The sequence below is a fragment of the Oryctolagus cuniculus genome, chromosome 20 (assembly GCF_051225735.1).
Source record: "Oryctolagus cuniculus isolate XC-2025 breed Fujian yellow rabbit chromosome 20, ASM5122573v1, whole genome shotgun sequence".
NCBI lineage: Eukaryota > Metazoa > Chordata > Mammalia > Lagomorpha > Leporidae > Oryctolagus > Oryctolagus cuniculus.
Genome location: NC_142886.1, coordinates 38,869,110 through 38,888,589, shown reverse-complemented (window position 1 = coordinate 38,888,589; position 19,480 = coordinate 38,869,110). Strand labels below are relative to the sequence as shown.

Sequence of the window (19,480 nt, the reverse complement as noted above, 5' to 3'; positions counted from 1 at the left end):
TTAGCAAAGGAGTTAAGAGCCCACCTACAAAACACACAGGAGAACAGTCTAAACGTTAAGCATTTTTGTTTGTAAAAAGAAAAATGGCCATTACTGTGTAAAAGCAAGGCCTCCAATCAATACGCATTCAAGGCAGAGAAATAAGTCAGAGATTCTCTTCCCAGTAATAGCACCCTGAGAAGGGCCCGTCTGAGCTCTCAACACACCGTTGGCAAAGCTACCATCTGGGTCATCAAGCTGCCTGCTCATCAACTGCAACTGCTGTGGGTGGAGGAGACCTCTGAGTCCCTGGTGTGAGGCTGCAGTTTGGTTTACAGGTTTCACTCCTTCAAAGCACATGTCCTCCTCTTGATCTGACATGTATCCTGGGGGGCTGGGGACACCATCCAGCGTCACTATAAACTTGGGACTTGCAGGTTTATCTGGTTGTACAAGATCTCTGCCAGACAGATAAAAAATACCATAGAATTAGGGAAACAAATACGAAACGCTGAGTTTCCTAAAGTGCTCCTCAGCAGAACTACCACTCCCTTACTCTGTGTTTAGTTCAGTTAGGAAATTAAAAAAACAAAACCAACAAAACCAACTTGGTAGACTTCCAGGTACAGTGTTAATGGATTCTTCACATGAGGCCATGGCCAGCCACCAGCAACCCTCCATCCTGCGCTTACTAAAGACAATCTTCCCTCCACCATGACCCCCACTGTCCATTTGATCCTCATAGGGTCAACATGGAAATAAAACACTACCACTGATGCTCAGAACACACTTTTAGGTAGTTTTATGTTTATTATCTATAAATCTGTTCCCTTACAGCACAATTACTCTGTTTTCTAAGTGAATAATCACCCAAACCCCCACCTGCTGACTCTAGATTTCTTGATTTTGGTATCCTGGCTTTTAGAATCTCATTTACTGGATATGTGTAAAGTTAAGAATCTTATTAATGGGGTTATATCACACAGTGAGTTTTTGTTTGTAAGTTAATGGATTTCTGAGCAAGAAAGATGAACCAAAATTCTTGAAAACTGAATCTGGCTATAACTATTCCTGGCCTAGCTATTCAATTAATAAAAGCACTCTACACTAGGGGCTGGGGCTAGGGCTGGGGCAGAGAGGAGGGGAGCTGGGAACTAACGGTTAACTTGCTCTATCTAATCACACAAATTAGCTACACAAGAAAAAGAAACCATCTACCGTGTCTGCATAAGGTGTCCTGAAAGTACCCGAAGGGTATCTGCAGTCTTCATCCCCGACTCTTGGTTTGGTGCCACTACTATTTCCTCAGACAGCTTTGGCTTCTTCAGAATAAATGATCTTGTGTCTGCATGGACCATGGATTCCATGTCATAGTAATCTGAGCCAAAAAAATTGGCCACAAATGTTTACTTTTGAATATACCTTGCATTCCCAACATCACACATGTGAGAAGAATGTCAATCTTTTATATATTCATACAAAGGAAAAACACAAGTGGTTCTACTCAGAAATAGGGCTGCAATTCTATTCCAGCCATCCTGTCAAAGCCCTTAAGTGTCTCTCAATGGGACAAATGATTCTAATGACTACTACTGGCCACAGAAGAAAGTTCTCATGAGGCACCTACTGGTCTAGTAACCATATACACTTAACAGCACAAAAGTCTTTTTTAAAAGAACTATAGAGTCCTAATGCTCCCAGATTATGATGCACAGACTAAGGAACTTTTCTAAAATCTGTATTTGTCTAGCACAGCAAAACTTACAGAGGAATATGTTCTAAAGAAAAGAATTCAGCTGGTGTAATTCCTGCGTAGTTGTAGATAGTGGACTATTTTGAAAGGGAATTTTAAGATGGACATTTAAGACTTACCCCATGTACAATACAACTAAACAGAACTACTTTACAAATAGGCTGAGCCCTTTATCCCATAAGGAATATGGTAATTTATCTCAAGATGCCATCAACTGACTAAAGTTAATACACTTTGTTTAAAGCTAAGACAGAAATAGCAGGGACTAAAATCACAGGCTATTCATTCATGTCCATTCATGGAACAAATATTTACCAAACAACTAACACTACTGTACTAGGTACACAGGGAGAACAGAAAAATAGACACATATAAATTCCAACACAGCATTACCCAAAAGGTGATCCAAAAGGGAAGTGAACAAGGCGTTGGGAGAATACAAAGCAACCTACTCTAGCTGGGGGATCAAGGAAAAGCTTACCAAGGATAATTATCTCAAGTGAGTATTAAAGAAAAGAGCACGAATAAACCGGGGGTACAGAGCGTGCTCCGGAGAGGAAAATGAGGGTAGAAAGTCATGGACAAAGCACTAGTCCTGTGAGAAAAAGGAAGCAATGCGGTAAGGCTGCAAGGACGCAGTCTGGGCCAGCAGGTGAGGGGCAAGGAAGGCTGAAGCACAGAATGGAGAATCTTGTCTGTCTCAACAATTTGGATTCTGGCCTAGAAGTAGTTAGAAACCAAGAGAGATTCCTAAGCAGGGAAGTGAAAAGATTCAAATGATTTTAGAAACACAATGTTAAGAAAGGTCTCCCAGACTTCAGTAATGAGGCTTTTCATTACCCAGGACAGACACTGAGGCTTCTGAGCTAAAACATTCTCCTATCCTTTGTCCGACTCCAACACATCCAAGGTAAGATGACACCCACACTCCCCACAGCAGCGCCACTTCTGCCACCATCCCTGGCAAGGGCAGTACAGATGCAAAGGGAAACAGAAATGGAGTGCGAACGGGAACAAGGGAAAACTGAGACAGGAAACACAGGAATAGAGAAAGAGCAGGTTAAGAAAAGGGCAAAGACAATGTCCATTTCTCATGTATTCCATTTCAACTCTTTGTCGGCTCTCATATGTGTTTAGAGGATACAAATTCAGATTTGACTGACAGGAAGGGGAGAGAAATACGCAGAGTGAAACTGAAGGTGAAATAAGAGTTTGATTGCAGTCTAGCAGCAGTGGTTTCCTACTATGCCACACAGAATTTTCTCACACAGAAATTTCTGAAATCCATGTGAGTATGTGTGTGCATTTTCCATGAGCTTTTTGAGGGCTCTCTGTAGATGAAATAAATAATACTGAGAGGGCTGACGTGATATAGCAGGTAAAGCTGCCGCATGTATCCAACATGGGCACATGTTCGAGTTCTGGCTGCTCCACTTCCAACCCAGCTCCCTGCTAATAGCCTGGAAAAAGCAGCAGAGGACGACCCAAATGTTGGGGCCCCAGCGACCCATGTGGGAAACCTGGAAGAAGATCCTTGCTTTGGCCTGGCCCAGCCCCAGATGTTGCAGCCATCTGGAGTGAACCTGCGAATGGAAGATCTCTGTCTCTTCTCTTTCTGTAACTTTTGACTTTCAAATAAATAATCCCCCCCCCCCCCTTTTTAAGACATCCATTTATCTGAGAGAATTACAGAGAGAGAGGGAGACACAGAGATGGCAATCTTCCAGCTGCCGGTTCACTCGGCAAATTTCTACAATGCCCAAGGCTGGGACAGGCCGAAGCCAGGAGCTTCATCTGGGTGTCCCACATGCGTGCAGGGGCCCATGGTCCTGGGCCATCTTTCACTGCTTTCCAAGGCACATCAATAGGGAGCTGAATTGGAAGTGGAGCAGCCAGGACTTGAACTGACAACCACACAGGATGCCGACACTGCAGATGGTAGCTTAACCCGTTGCATCACAGTGCCAATCCAATAAATCTTAGGAAAAAAAAAACACTGAGGCAGGACCTTGGGAAAATTGGCATTTTAAGGGACAATCAAGGAAAGGAGCTGAAAGGAAAATGAAAATGCAAAGTCCTGGAAACCAAAAGATCAAAGGTTGCAGGAAACAGGAATGCAGGTCACCCACTACAAAGTTGAGCAAAGTGCACATGAAAACAGTTTTCTGTTGTCCACTTCTGCAAGCTTATTTAACACTGGTAGCCTGGGTCCCATGGAGGTCAGACATGGGAGAGGGAGGAACAACCTATAGCAAGACACCAGTTGGACTTGCACACTCACTCTTTACTCTCTCTTGAACCTCCAAGAAAAAGTCATAAACATTTTTTTTTTTTTTTTTTTTTTTTTTTTGACAGGCAGAGTGGACAGTGAGAGAGAGAGAGACAGAGAGAGAAAGGTCTTCCTTTTGCCGTTGGTTCACCCTCCAATGGCCGCCGCTGCAGCCGGCGCACCGCGCTGATCCTGGCAGGAGCCAGGAGCCAGGTGCTTTTCCTGGTCTCCCATGGGGTGCAGGGCCCAAGCACCTGGGCCATCCTCCACTGCACTCCCTGGCCATAGCAGAGAGCTGGCCTGGAAGAGGGGCAACCGGGACAGAATCCGGCGCCCCAACCGGGACTAGAACCCGGTGTGCCGGCGCCGCAAGGTGGAGGATTAGCCTATTGAGCCACGGCGCCGGCTTATAAACATTTTTTAAACACACATACAAAGAATAACTGTCAAAGGAAAAGAAACCATATTTTCAAAGTGGAAAATAGATGAGTAGGAACTCAGCAGATCTGCACTGGCTGAATTCTAAGCCAATAATGAAGAATCAAATTTAGATCTCCGGATTCACCAAGACTGAGGAGCTGGCAGCACAGGGTACAGGGGAAGAGATGGGGGAGAAGGCAAGGCAAAAGAGCAGCACACCAAGGGTCCACTTCTGAAGCAGCTAGTTCTTCCTCATCTCAAACTCCACCATCTTATTAATCTCGCTCCTTACCACAAGTGTCCCCTTTCGCCTCAGTGCTGAAGACGGTACATGACTGGAGCCCTGCTTTCCCAGGGGTTCCTAGCCTAGCCAGGAAGTGTCAGGTCTCTGATGAAACATGCTATAACAAAACAGCCCATGTGTACTATGAAAGGGTGCCTTAAAGGAGTCGGATTTCCTGATCACCTTTCTCCATTTCATACATTCTCTTGTGGACAAAGTGTAGCTTTACCTTGATACACCACTGCACATAAGCCAAGTGGAAAGAAAAAGCAGCTCCTACTGAAAACAGGGTGGGAGGTGTCAGGTAACCACAGGGTAAAGATTAATGTTGAGGTACTGCCCTACCACAGGCTTCCTTCCCCACACAGCTCCCAGAACTCTGGCAACCAGGACATTACTTATAAGGTCTTTCTTGGAGAAACTGACCAGCCTAAGGACCTAAAGGCATCGATATCAAGGTGGCCCCAAGGAGATGAACAAGATTGTCACTTCCCCCATGGTATCTCTACTCAAGATAAAGTCAGGAAGTCCCTGGGCCCCAGCTCACCATCCCAGAACGCCACCACCTCTTTAGTGGTCCATTCTGACACACGGCACAACCAAGGACTCCCATACATTTGAGGACAGCCCTATCATGAAAGACAATCAGATCAAACAACGTGGAAAGAAAAACACCAAGGTAGGAAAGGGGAAAAAATGGCAAAAAAAATCCTTTAATGTCCTCAGAAGAAAAAGTACTGCACACATAAAGTCAGCAAGTTTAAAAAAAAAAAAAAAGCAAAAACAAAATGGTTCTCCAAAATAAAAAAGTGTACAGGAGGGAAGTTAGGGGCTGTGATCACTCACAAGCCTCAAGGAACTACTTAATGCTTCAAACTACGTGTACATCATGGATAAAAACAAAAACTAAAGCATAAAGAAGAAAACTGCACAAGCTGACATATACAAGCTGCCAAACTTCTTGAAAAATAAAATACTCTTACACAAGAAAGCAAGATGGAATGTTGGAAGATGAGAGGGCAAAAAGCAAGGATGGAGAACATCTGGACACCCTGAAGAGGGAGGCGCCAGGAAAGGCAGAGACTAAAGCTGGAGATGCATGGCAGCTCCATCAGGTTCATCAGCTGTGCAGGACCTGGCCTCTGGGTGCTGACAACCACAGAGAAGACAAGCACAGCTTCCTGAGACAGAATCCTGAGGAAGTGTCAAGGAATACAGTCACTGACTGTGGCATCCCAAGAGGGAAGATTCAGAAAAGGGCTTAATGGGGTGGGTGGGGTGTTATTAAGGGACCAGACCTCCCAACTAAAGGCAAGCTGAGGGGAAACACAAGGGGAAAAGAAGATTCCAGGTATCCAACGATCCATACTGATTCTGTATCATCTGCCAGATACTGCACAGGCAGCAGACAGCAGCTGGCACCAAGAACACAGGGACAAACAAGGCACTAGTCCCTGTCCTGAAGCACACAGAGTATGCACGTCTGTGTGCGGAGAGTCGCCTTGGCAATAAGATTCTAAAGGGAAGTAAAAACAAAGGGCTGAATGGAAGATACCCAAAGCAGCTCAGAGCAATGGTGAAAGTTGGACAGAGATGGAGAATAAGTAGGGACTTGAGCTTTTCCTAGCAAGTGAGTGGCCCGTAAGTGCCAAGAACTCAGGTGGAATGGCATGACAAAAAGATTCTAATTAACAAAAAAAAACAAAAGCACACAATATGAAGAAAATGCAGGTCTTATCTCTTGGCCCTAAAATATTTTCATACATCTAAATACAGCATCTTAGGGCAGAATCTAAGATACCAGATATGAGGTGAAAGGAATGGAAATGGCAACTCAAAATTGCTAGAATGCAGTAAAAAATTAAATTTAAATTACTAACCTTGACTAATCTGCAGTGTTTCCGCCATTGCTGGGTCAATCTGCAGGCGGGACAGTAACTGCCTCTGTTGAGTTCCTGGAATAGAATTTTAAACTTCACTAAGCTTAGAGTCAACAACACCAGCATAGTGTGATGGGACAGAGCTGCATCTTTCTGAAGACACGGACTCCTGGCTGTTATCAACAGATACAAAAAATACTTAAATCCCACAAAGTGCTCCTTCTGCATTCTTAAAAGAAAAGTGTAAAAATAACTTGAAGTTTCAACAATTTAACAATTACAGACCAATGGCATATCCTATATAACAAAAGCTATACTCAGGAGTTTTACCAAAAATGGAGATAAATTTTTCGTTTTCCCTCTGTAAGGAGGCCAGTTTTCTTGGACTGGAGATAAAACCTGTAGAGGAAGTAAAGGCAAAAATGTGCAAGAGCCAGAGGGAGATACCTTGTGGAGGGAACAGCAACTCTGACCACCTAAGATTGGCCCTAGCCAAATGCATCATAAACAGAGCATCCCCTCTCATCACCCGGACTCTCACCTAACAACTCACTCTTACATCCTGGGCAATGACAACAAAACATACTGGAACTGGAGAACACAACACTCCAGTTATTTGGGTATGGAGTTCCCAAAAGATAAACTGTGGCTTTGGATAGATGGAAAAATAATTTAACACATATGACATTCAAAAGGCCTATAGAGTCAGGGCTGGCAAGTATAGCTGCCATCTGCCAGTGCTGGCATCCCATATGGGCATCGGTTCAAGTCCTGGCTGCTCCACTTCTGATTCAGCTCCCTGCTCGTGCACATGGGAAAGCAGTGAAGGATGGCGCAGGTCCTTGGGCCCCTGCACCCAGGTGAAACCCAGAAGCAGCTTCAGGCTCCTGACTTTGGCTGGCCCAGCCCCAACTGCTAAGGCCATTTGGGAAGTGAATCAGCAGACAGAAGCTTACTGTCTCTCTCCCTCTCCTCCTCCCAACTCTGCCTTTCAAGTAAATAAAAAAATCTTTAGGGGCCATTACTGTGGGGTAGTGGGTTAAGGACCAGGCCTGCAGCACCAGCATCCCACATGAGCATCAGTTCAAGTCCTGGCAGCTTCTCTTCCGATGCAACTCCCTGCTAGTAAGCCTGGGAAAAGAGCAGAGGATGGTCCAAGTTCTTGGGGCCCTGCACCCATGTGGGAGACTTAGCAAAAGCTCCTGACTCCTGCCTTCAGCTCAGCTCAGCTCCAGCCATAGCAGACATTTGGGGAGTGAACCAAGGTTGAAAGCAGATGGAAGACACCTCTCTCTCTAATTCTTTCAAAGAGATAAAATAAATCTTTAAAAAGAAGAAAAATAGGCCAGCGCCGCGGCTCACTTGGCTAATCTTCCACCTGCGGCGCCAGCACCCCAGATTCTAGTCCTGGTCTGGGTGCTATATTCTGTCCCGGTTGCTCCTCTTCCAGTCCAGCTCTCTGCTGTGGCCCGGGAAGGCAGTGGAGGATGGCCCAAGTGCTTGGGCCCTGCACCCACATGGGAGACCAGGAGGAAGCACCTGGCTCCTGGCTTTGGATCGGCGCAGCGCGCCAGCCGTAGTGGCCATTTGGGGGGGTGAACCAACGAAGGAAGACCTTTCTCTCTTTCACTAATTCTGCCTGTAAAAAAAAAAAAAAAAAAAAAAAAGAAGAAGAAGAAAAATAAATCTTTAAACAAAAAAAAATCAATCAATAAACAAACAAGGTCTGCAGTCTAGGCCCTATATTAGCAAAGCAAGAAAACTATTTGGATTGCCTATTTAAAAAAAGATGCTCAGCTAGAGTATTTATCATCTCTTACATAGGTTCTTATACTAATTACTAATATCAGATTCATAATACTAATTCATAAACATAAGGGAAGACGACATGGTGCAGCAGGTTAAGCCACCTCTAGGCATGCCTATATCCTGTATCAAATGCCAGCTCTCCCCTTCCGATCCAGTTCCCTGCTAATGTGCCTGGGAAGCAACAGATGATGGTACAAGCACTTGAATTCCAGATTACGATGGCTGGCTTTGACCTGGCCCAGTCTTGGCTGTTGCTAACACTTGGGAAGTGAACCAGCAGATCAAAGATTTGTCTCTCCCTCTTATCATTCTTTCAAATAAATAAATAAGTAAATATTTTAAAGAAATAATTTCACATAAAAATTTGTTAAGAGAATAGTTCTCTCACATTTCAAGTTTTATCCTTCTACATTTATCTTCTCAATACACCATTTTAGAGAACTCCAACAAAAGGCTATTATTCTGATACATCCTAGGCTTCTCAGGTAAATGATGTGGAGTCCAAATCTGTTATTAAGGTCCAGGAAAAATTCAACAATGACTGGTTGCCTCCACAAAGGAGCTACAGGCAAGATCTACGGAAAGCCACAGTTTAAATGATGGGCCTTAGAGGACACTGAATACTGAGTTTACCTTTCTCAAAGTTCCTAAGGAAGCCAATTATTTTTACATCAGTAGTCCTTGATAGTGATTCAAAGTCTACTTCATTGTGAAGATCTTCCAACTCTCTGTTGCATTCAGATGTTGATGCTGAATACTCATTCATTTTAACCTCTAAAGATGAAATTTTTGCTTCATTCTGTGACACTCTAACATTGAGATCAAAAAGATTCGCTTCCACTGTCAAAATTGCTGCTTTCATTCCTTTAATTTCATTGATATCAGTAGATATTTTCCTTAAAAGGTGGGAAATATTATCTAGCTCACTTAGTGTACAAGAGGAACTTGTTACAGAACCCAAATCAACTGGCTCTGGTGAGAGGAAAATTGGTAGAGATGGTGACAGAAATCTTGACATTTTCATAAAATCCTTTATCGCTTAATATCAGGTAATTTTTCGTTCACAGTCCATTAAATTGTTTTACCAAAAGCAAAAACAGTGATCAAACTGCTACCTTAGCAAGTATTAAGAGTGAATATTTTAAAACCCATACTTGAGAAAGAGTTGTACATTTCTGTAGTAAGAGCTCAAAGTATATGTAAAAATGTTAAACACACCAGACCAATTTTCTCTTCCCTACAACTAAGAAGCCCTAATATGTAACCCTTTGTATCCTTGTTAGCCCCACTTACAACTCCTCTCCAAATAAACCTTATTATTACATACAAAGTAATCCTGGCTTCTGATTGGCTGAAAAGAAACATGTCATACACAAAGAATTTTCTATTATTTACTTCATATGACAGAAAGCCACTGAAGAGCTGCACCACAAAATAAGCACCGGTTCGAGCTGCTCCACTCCGATCCAGTTCCCTGCTATGGCCTGGGAAAGCAGTAGAAGATGGCCCAAGTCCTTAGGCCCCTGCACCCGCGTGGGAGACCTGGAGGGAACTCCTGGCTTCAGATTGGTGCAGCTCTGGCCATTGTGGCCAACTGGGGAGTGAACCAGCAGATGGAAGACCGATCTCTCTCTCTCTCCCTCTCTCTCTCCTTCTCTCCCTCTCTCTCTCTCCCCCTCTCTCTCCATCTCTCCCTCTCTCCCTCTCTCTCCATCTCTCCCTCTCTCTCCATCTCTCCCTCTCTCCATCTCTGTGTAACTTTGACTTTCAAGCAAAATAAATAAATCTTTAAAAAACTAAAATAAAAAACACTGTTGGGAATCTACAGGACACTATCAAATGACCCAACATATCAGTTCCAGGAGTTCCTGAAGGTGTGGAAAGAAAGAAAGGATTAGAAGGTCTTTTTAGTGAAATAATAACAGAAAAACTCCCTAATTTGGAGAAAGAAAAGGACACTCAAGTACAGGAAGCACACAGAACTCCTAATAAACATGGCCAGAAAAGATCTTCACCGTGACACATTGTAATCAAACTCACCACAATAAAACGTAAAGAAAAGATTCTAAAATGTGCACAGGGGAAATGCCAGATTACTTTCAGAGGATCTCCAATTAGACTCACAACTGACTTCTCATCAGAAACCCTACAGACTTAGAATATATCCCAACTCTTAAGAGAAAAAAACTGTCAACCAAGAATACTTTAGCCTGCAAAGCTCTCATATGAATGAAGGTGAAATAAAGACCTTCCATAACTAACAGAAATTGAAAGAATTTGTTATCATCCTTCCAGCCCTAAAAAAAAATGCTTAAGGATGTGCTGCATACAGAAACACAGAAACATGGTCATCATTGTCAAAGAAGGTAAAGGAAGAAAATCAGTAAAAGTTCAAAGAAAATTCAAGGTAAAAAATAGGAATATTTTTGGAAAAACAGCAGGGCAAAGTCATTACTTATCAATAGTTTCCTTGAATGTAAATGGTCTCAACCCTCCAGCGTAAATAAGAAGCCATCAAAGAAGAAGGTACTTTTCTCTAAAGGGAGGAGAGAACTTCCACTTTGCTTATGGCCTTGTCTAAATATTGATGGAGCTTGTGGACTGAAAATGCTTCCACAGCCTAGGCAGCTCATGTCAAGAGCTTCGGGTGATCACTGACGCCATACATAGAGTGTTAATTGTTAAATTAACAGGAGTCACTGTGCACTAACTCCCTGTGCAGGGCCTCTGTCTTCAATGAGTTGTACTACGAGATATAACTGTAAAACTAGTTCTCAGTTTTTGTGGGTGTACAAATTGTTGAAATCTTTACTTAGTAGAGTTGGACAAAGTTAATTCTTTTTTTTTTTTTTTTTTTAGACAGGCAGAGTGGACAGTGAGAGATAGAGAGACAGAGAAAGGTCTTCCTTTTGCAATTGGTTCATCCCCCAAAGGCCATTGCGGCCGGCGCACCGCGCTGATCCGAAGCCAGGAGCCAGGTGCTTCTCCTGGTCTCCCAAGCGGGTGCAGGGCCCAAACACTTGGGCCATCTTCCACTACACTCCGGGGCCACAGCAGAGAGCTGGACAGGAAGAGGAGTGACTGGGACAGAATCTGGCGCCCGGACCGGGACTAGAACTGGTGTGCTGGCGCCGCAGGCGGAGGAGTAGCCTATTGAGCCGCGGCGCCAGCCCAAAGTTAAATCTTAAGTTTGTCCTCGTAGTGGTAGACATTTATTCAAAGGCTGTATTTGCAACAGTCCAATCTGGAGAAAAGGCTAGTAATGCGATAAAGGCGGTTAAATCAGCCATGCTGGTCCTTGGTGTCCCCTGGACCATAAAGACTGTTAACGGGCCAGCGTATACATCACAGGAATTTAATCCCTTCCTGAAATCCTGGAACATACAGTCTACCACAGGTATCCCATACAACCCACAGGGACAGGCCATCATTGAAAGAACTCATAGGACAATTAAAGATCTCTTACAAAGACAGAAAAACAATCATATGCCCCCAGACCCACAGCTTGCTTTGATTGAGGTCCTTTTCACTATCAGTTTTCTAAGTTTTGATTCCCAAGGGATCAGCCCAGCTTATAAACACTGAGGATCCTTTCCATCCCAGACCCCAGCCCCTATGGTTAGGTGGAAAGACCCCTGACAGGAGAATGGAAGGGACCACACCCTCTGCTAACCAAGGGTCAAGGATATGCTTGTGTCTTTCCAGAGAATGCGGGACAGCCCATTTGGGTACCAGCCAGAAACATCAAGCCTGCAACTGACAGCCAACCAGAACCAGCTGAACAAGACTGAGAGTCCGCCTTGTTAGCGGATGCACCTGCCCTATCATCCGACCCTGAGGAACTGCCCATAGCCACATCCATTACTGTTTTATACCCCACTAGCTCTGGTCAGCCAAACGGCCCACAGCCATTTGAGGAATGGCATGACTGCCATTAACACTGTTCCTCATTCCTACCCCGATCTGAGCAAGCACTCCTGTGGTCTCCCATTTTGAGCGCTGGTTAGTCATTGACGGGTAAGATCCCCTGGGGGCAACCTAAGACAGGCACAGCCGTGTACGGAGACCATATGGAAACGGGGTCAACAATGGTATGGCCAAGAATCATGCCTCCCGCTGCTCAAAAATAAACGAAAAGGGGGAAATGTGGTGGAATGAGAAGGCCATGCCAAGATGGCCGCTGGCAAGAGTCTGCCTGGCAACAGGGTGTGATTGGATGGTTTCAGAAACCACAGGACAATGGAGTCTGTCTGGCAACAGGCTGTGATTGGATGGCTTCGGAAACCACATGACAGTGGAGTCTGCCTGGCAACAGGCTGTGACTGGCTTTGGAAACTGCCTGGCAACAGGGTGTGATTGGTTAGGGCATAGACTGCCCCTTGACCGGATTGGCTGCCTTGGCTATATAAGCTGCTGTAGCAACTGAAATAAATGAGTCTACAGGCTGCTTGCCTCAGACCTGCTTTCACCTGACTCCCAGGGTCTGTGTGGTGATTCCGCACCTCTTGCCCCCACCACGCTCCTCCTCCCAGAAACAAATCTACAGCAACACATGTGGGGCTGGTGCTATGGCACACTGTATTAAGTGAAACAGAAATTGGAAGATCAGTCTTTCTCTTTCAAATATATAAATCTTTTGTAAAAAGGTACATGTATGCATATATATAATTATACATCCTTATACCACATACACACACAAACTTCAAAATGTGGTGCTTACGCAAGGAAGACAATGGACAGAATAAAGAGGGGATTTCCCTCATTTTTTCTGAATGTAGAAGCAGTTTACTGAAAGACTCTTCCACAGTGCTTCCAATCTAACATGATGCTTCAGGTACAGATGGTAACCAAATTATGATAATTCAACTTAAGACTTCAGACATTATAACACAGCAAAAACAATCACATTTAGTAGAAACCATAATTGAGATTTGTAATTTGGAGCTTTCCCCAAGCTAATAATATGTGGCACAATACTCTCCAGGGAGCCACAGATCTCAGGTAGACACCAGGGGCAACAAACAGTACTGCACTCTTCAGTGTATTGTATTGCATAAATTAGAAAAACGCATTAATACTTAAATTATAAAAACAGGTTTGTGCTAGATGATTGTTTCCAACTGGAAGCTAACTTGAGTGTTCTGAGTACATTTAAGGTAGACTAGGCTACAATTATTGCAGGTTAAGAGTAATTAAAGCTGGCGCCGCGGCTCACTAGGCTAATCCTCCGCCTTGCGGCGCCAGCACACCGGGTTCTAGTCCCGGTCAGGGCGCCGGATTCTGTCCCGGTTGCCCCTCTTCCAGGCCAGCTCTCTGCTGTGGCCAGGGAGTGCAGTGGAGGATGGCCCAAGTACTTGGGCCCTGCACCCCATGGGAGACCAGGATAAGCACCTGGCTCCTGCCATCGGATCAGCGGGGTGCGCCGGCCGCGGCGGCCATTGGAGGGTGAACCAATGGCAAAGGAAGACCTTTCTCTCTGTCTCTCTCACTGTCCACTCTGTCTGTCAAAAACAAAACAAAACTAAAAAGAGTAATTAAATGCATTTTCAACTTACAATATTTTCAACTTAGATTCATCAGAACATGGCCCCCATCTTAAGTTGGGGAGCATCAGTACATGCATCCTTTGTATCTTTCTGAATGGCACATAAAAATGAGGAACTTAAAAGGGCCTAATACATCTCATTCTTAGATTTATGTTTTCTTACATACCAATAATAATGTGTGCACATAAATGAAATGTACTGGTGTACACATTCACTAATTACACCGAGGGGCCAGCACTGTGGCACAATGAGTTAAAGCCCTGGCCTGCAATGCCAGTATCCCATATCGGCACCAGATTGAGTACTAGCTGCTCCACTTCTGATCCAGCTCCCTGCTAATGCACCTGGGAAAGCAAAAGATGGTGGCCTAAGTCCTTGGGCTCCTGCACCCACATGGGGGATACAAATGAAGCTCCTGGTTCTTACTTCAGCCTTGCCAAACCCTCACTGTTAGAATCATTTAGGGAGTGAACCAGTGGACAGAAGCATGCTCACGCAGACGCACACGTTCTGTCTCTCCTTCTCTGTCAAATAAATAAATCTTAAAAAAAAAAAAAATGCATGGGGGCCAGCACTGTGGACAGCAGGTTAAAGCCCTGGTCTAGGGCACCAGCATCCCCCATAGGTACCAGTTCAAGTCCTGGCTGCCCCACTTCCGATCCAGCTCTCTGCTGTGGCCTGGGAAAGCAATACAAGATGGCTCAAGTCCTTGGGCCCCTGCACCCATGTGGGAGACCTGGAAAAAGCTCCTGGCTCCTGGCTTTGGATCAGCATAGCCCCAGCTGTTGCTGCCATCTGGGGAATGAACCAGTGGATGGAAGACTTTCTTTCTCTCTCTCTTTGCCTCTCTGTAACTCTGCCTTTCAAATAAATAAATAAATCTTTAAAAAAAAGAAACAAAGAATGCAGGCTAAGTTCCAACACTGAAGGGTGTGCATTTTCTTTTTTGTGTGTGTGTGATTTATTTATTTATTTGGAAGGCAGAGTTACAGAGAAGCAGAGAGAGAAGTCTTCCATCTGACAGTTCATTCCATAGATGGCCGCAACGGCTGGAGCTGCGCCGATCCGAAGCCAGCAGCTTCTTCTGGGTCTCCCACATGGGTGCAGGGGCCCAAGGACTTGGGCCATCCTCTACTGCTTTCCCAGGCCATAGCAAAGAGCTGGATCAGGAGTGGAGCAGCTGGAACTTGAACCAGTACCCATATGGGATGCCAGCACTGCAGGGGGAGGCTTTACCAGCTAAGCCACAGTGCCAGCCACAAGGGCATGCATTTTCAAAAGTGTACACAAAGTATCCAGCCCAAAAGTGACTACATCTAGGTATATCACAGTGAAATTTCAGACACTAAGAACACAGAGAAGTATCAATCAAGTAAAGGATGGGTTAGATTTCCAAGTATGTTGAAAAGCTACCTTGTGTATTTTCTTAAAAAGAGTTTTGGAAGACATGCGGCACAGCTGCTTAGGTCATTGCTAGGGATGTCTGCTGGAGTGCCTGGTGCAAATCCCAGCTACTCCTCTTTCAATTTAACTTCCTGCTATGATCATCCCGAGAAGCAGCAGATGATGGCTCAAGTATGTGACCCCCCCCGCCACCCACATAGGAAATGCAGATGGAGTTCTAGGGTCTTAGCTTTCGCATACCCCAGCACAGGCTGTGGCAGGCATTTGAGTTAACCAGCAGATGGAAGATATTTTTCTGCCTTTCAAAAAGAACTTTCTTAATGATGAATCTGATTACAAAATGGAGGAATGCACTGGGACACAGAGAATTGTACAGGAAATTCAGGAAGAGGAAGTAGTCCTGGAAGCACAGCCCTGAAGCAGGCCCACAAAGCAAGAGAGAGGAGAGGCTCAAAGGGGAGGCACCTGAGCAAATGGGAACCTAAAGATTCAATAGCAAGAATGCTAAACTGGGTGCCAGAGCTGTTGGGTAGTGGGTAAAACCACCACACTTGCATCCCATATAGAAGCCAATTCGAGTCCCAGCTACTTCACTTTTGATCCAGCTCCGACTGGCCCAGCTCCAGCCATTTCGGCCATTTGGGGAATGAACCAACAAATCGAAAATACATATCTCTCTCCTCTAACTCAGCCTTTCAAATCTAAAAAAAAAAAAAAAACAAAACAAAACAAAACAAAAAAAAACCTAGACTGTTAGGCTTTAATAAAGATATGCAACACAAGAATGGAAAAATGGGAAAAACTGTGTAAGGAAAAGAAAAATTTTTAAAAACAATCTAGGGAATCCCTGTCCAAAAAGCTTTACAAGAAATAAAATGTAAATGTGGCTTTATAATGAGTAATATTTACATAACCTAAATAATATAAATGCTTTTAGGTTCTCAATTTTCAAAATAAACCTACAAAATCATGGTGGCCTTAACTAGAAAACTGTATATTCATTGAACTTTGACAAAAATCAAAAGTATAAAGGACAGAATTTAGCAGGTGAAGAAGGAAATGTAAGAACTGAAGGAGGATGTAACTGTCCCTATCTTTTGGAAATCAAAATATTCTGAAACCTGAGAGTCAAAATGTACTGAAATATAGCTAATCAGATAAAAATTATTTACATGTATCACTTAAAATCATATAAGTAATCAATAAATGGGACTAAACAGTCATTTCACTAAATGAGCTTGGAGGTATGGAAACATAAATGCATTAGAACCTGAGGGCTGACACTGTGATGTAGCGGGCAGGGCTGCCACCTGTGACATTGGCCTTATGGACACTGATTCCTGTCCTCACTGTTCTATTTCCAATCCAGCTCCCTATTAATGGCCTGGGAAAAGCAGTGGAACATAGTTTAAGTAATTGGGTCCCTGCCACCCATGGAGAAATCTGGATGAAGTGCCTGGCTCCTAGCTTTGATCTGGCCCAGCCCTGACTGTTGCAGCTATCTGGAGAATTAACCAGTGGACAGAAGGCCCCTTTTTTTTAAGACTTATTTTTTTCAAAAGGCAGTTTCAGAGAGGGAGGGAGGAAGAGAGAGAGGGGAGAGAGAGAGGGAGAGGAGAGAAGGAGAGAGAAGGAGAGAGAGTGAGAGAGGAAGGGAGGGAGAAAGGAAGGGAGGGAGAGGGAGGGAGAAGGAGGGAGGGAAGGGGAGAGAGAGAGAGAGGAAAGGAGGGAGGGGGAGAGGAGGGGAGAGAAGGGGAGAGAGGTAGGTGGGTGTCTTCCACCTGTTGGTTCACTTCCCTAATGGCTGCAACAGCTGGAGCTGGGCCAATCTGAAGCCAGGAGCTTGTTCTGGGTCTCCCACGAGGTTGCAAAGAGGGGCCCAAGGTCTTGGGCAATCTTCCACTGCTTTCCCTGGCCATAGCAGAGAACTGGATTGGAACTGGAGCAGTCAGGACTCAAACTGGCACCCATACAGGATGCCAGCACTGCAAGAGACAGCTTCACCCGCTGTGCCACAGCACAAGCCCCTCAAATCAATTTTTAATGAATACATACAGTAGAGCCTAGCAACAGCATGAATCACGAGCTATCATCTCTAGTTTGCAAAAGAGAAAACTGTACAGTATTACAGAAATGGAAAAATTAAAGAAAGTCATAAACAGCAGTAAAAATGGTAGCTTCTGGGGAGAGGAACTAGTGTGGAAAAGAACAAAGCGAGGAATGCTGCTTTTTACTTTTAAATCTTTCTGAACTATTTGGTTACTTTCTAAGCTATCAATGATAGATATTGCACTGACTTTGTTTTTCCAAATTTTCTCTGCCAAGCATGTATTTCATAAGATGAAAATATTTTTTAAATGTGTTTTTTCCATTCAAAAAGAAAAATAAAAGGAAACCCATGCCTAGACACATGACGGTAAAACTGCAAAACACCAAAGACAACAACAAGATCTTGAGAGCAGCCCGAGAAAAGGAACAGATCACCTACCAAGGAATGATAGACAATTAGAATGACAGAGGTCCACACAGTAACAACGGAATCCAGAAGACAATGGGGTAATATATATAAGGTGTTGAGAGCAAATAACTTAAACTACATTTGGGCATCCAGCAACGCTACTACACAAAAATGAGAAATTAGAAACAGTCACAGGTAAACAGACTAATGGGAAATTTACCACCAACAGTTTTTTGTTCCAGAGATTATACTTCAAAAATAATTCAAAATATTGGAAACTGAGGACATTCAAATAACACTCATGACAATGACTAAAATGATAAACATGTAAATAAATCTAAATAAACACTCTCCTGGGTAAAATATACAAATGGTGTTCAATTTATGTTTAAATTAAGAGACTTGGATTTGTCATAGTGAGTAAGATCCCACTCGGGACACCTGTATCCAGTACCAGAGTGCCTGGGTTTGAATCCCATTTACACTAATTCATTTCCTGCAAAAGCAAACCTGGGAGGCAACAGAAATTGCCTCAAGTGCTTGGGTTCTTGCTACCCACCATGAGAGACCTGGATTCCATTCTCAGCTCCCAGCCTTGGCCTAGCTCAGTTCCAGTTGTTGGATATGTTTGTGGAGTGAACCAGACTCTCCCCCACCCCCTTTTTTTTTTTTTTAAAGATTTATTTATTTGAAAGAGTTACACAGAGAGAGAAGGAGAGGCAGAGGCAGAGAGAGAGAGAGAGGTCTTCCACTTACTGGTTCACTCCCCAATTGGTCACAAGGGCCAGAGCTGTGCCTATCTGAAGCCAGTAGCTAGGAGCTTCTTCCAAGTGTCCCACATGGATGCAGGGGCCCAAGGGCTTGGGCCATCTTCTACTGCTTTCCCAGGCCATAGCAGAGAGCTGGGTTGGAAGTGGAGCAGCTAGGACTCGACCCCGGCGCCCATATGGGATGCCGGCACTGCAGGCGGCAGCTTTACCTGCTATACCACAGCGGCGGCCCAGACTCTCCCTCTTTCAAATTAAAAACAAAGCAAACAAAAAACCCTCATGATATTCAGTAAAAGCAGTACATCAAGAGAAACTGACACTTTAAATGTTTATACTGGAAAAGAAAGAGAAATTGGAATTAGGAAATTATGGAAGGGGTTGCCGCCTGCAGTTGTCAGCATCCCATATGGGCACCGGTTAATGTCCTGGCTGCTCCACTTCAGATCTACCTTTCCACTATAGCCTGGGAAAGCAGTAGAAGATGGCCCAATTCCTTGGGCCCCTGCACCAGCTTGGGAGTCCCAGAAGAGGCTCCTAGCTCCTGCCTTCGGATTGGTGCAGCTCCAGCCATCGTGGCCAACTGGGGAGTAAACCAGCAAATAAAGACATCTCTCTCTCTCTCTCTCTGCGTGCAAATCTTTCAAATAAATAAATAAAATCTTTTAAAAAAAATTATGGAAAGAAATCTAAGAGCCAGTGTCATGAACGGCAGCTTAATCCTCTGCACTACAATTCTAGCATCTTTATCCTCAATTCCTAATCCTTAAAGAGTTCTTTAGCTTAGTCTTTATTTTTTTCCCTAAAGATGCATTTATTTACTTGAAAGGTAAAGTTAGAGTAGGGAAGGAAAAGGAGTGGGGAAAAGAGACAGAGATACCTTCCATCTGCTGATTTACTCCTAAAATGGCC

At 44.1% G+C, this 19,480-nt stretch overlaps 1 protein-coding gene across 20 annotated transcripts in view; it reads right to left on the bottom strand.

Moving 5' to 3' along the window:
* The window catches only part of ZC3H14 (zinc finger CCCH-type containing 14), a 46,021-nt gene that overhangs the window by 6,955 nt on the left and 19,586 nt on the right, over positions 1–19,480 (bottom strand). For 10 of the 20 annotated variants that reach the window (XM_089322067.1, XM_089322066.1, XM_089322069.1 and 7 more), the window contains 3 exons: positions 6,585–6,659; positions 1,198–1,357; positions 207–439 (listed from right to left, as the gene is read on the bottom strand). The exons of 4 other annotated variants lie outside the window; for them this stretch is intronic. In XM_089322067.1, the coding sequence (XP_089178193.1) occupies positions 207–439; positions 1,198–1,357; positions 6,585–6,659 (468 nt within the window). The remainder of the gene's footprint in view (positions 1–206; positions 440–1,197; positions 1,358–6,584; positions 6,660–19,480) is intronic. 6 more of the 20 variants (XM_070065501.2, XM_070065500.2, XM_051826178.3 and 3 more) reach the window with 1 other exon arrangement.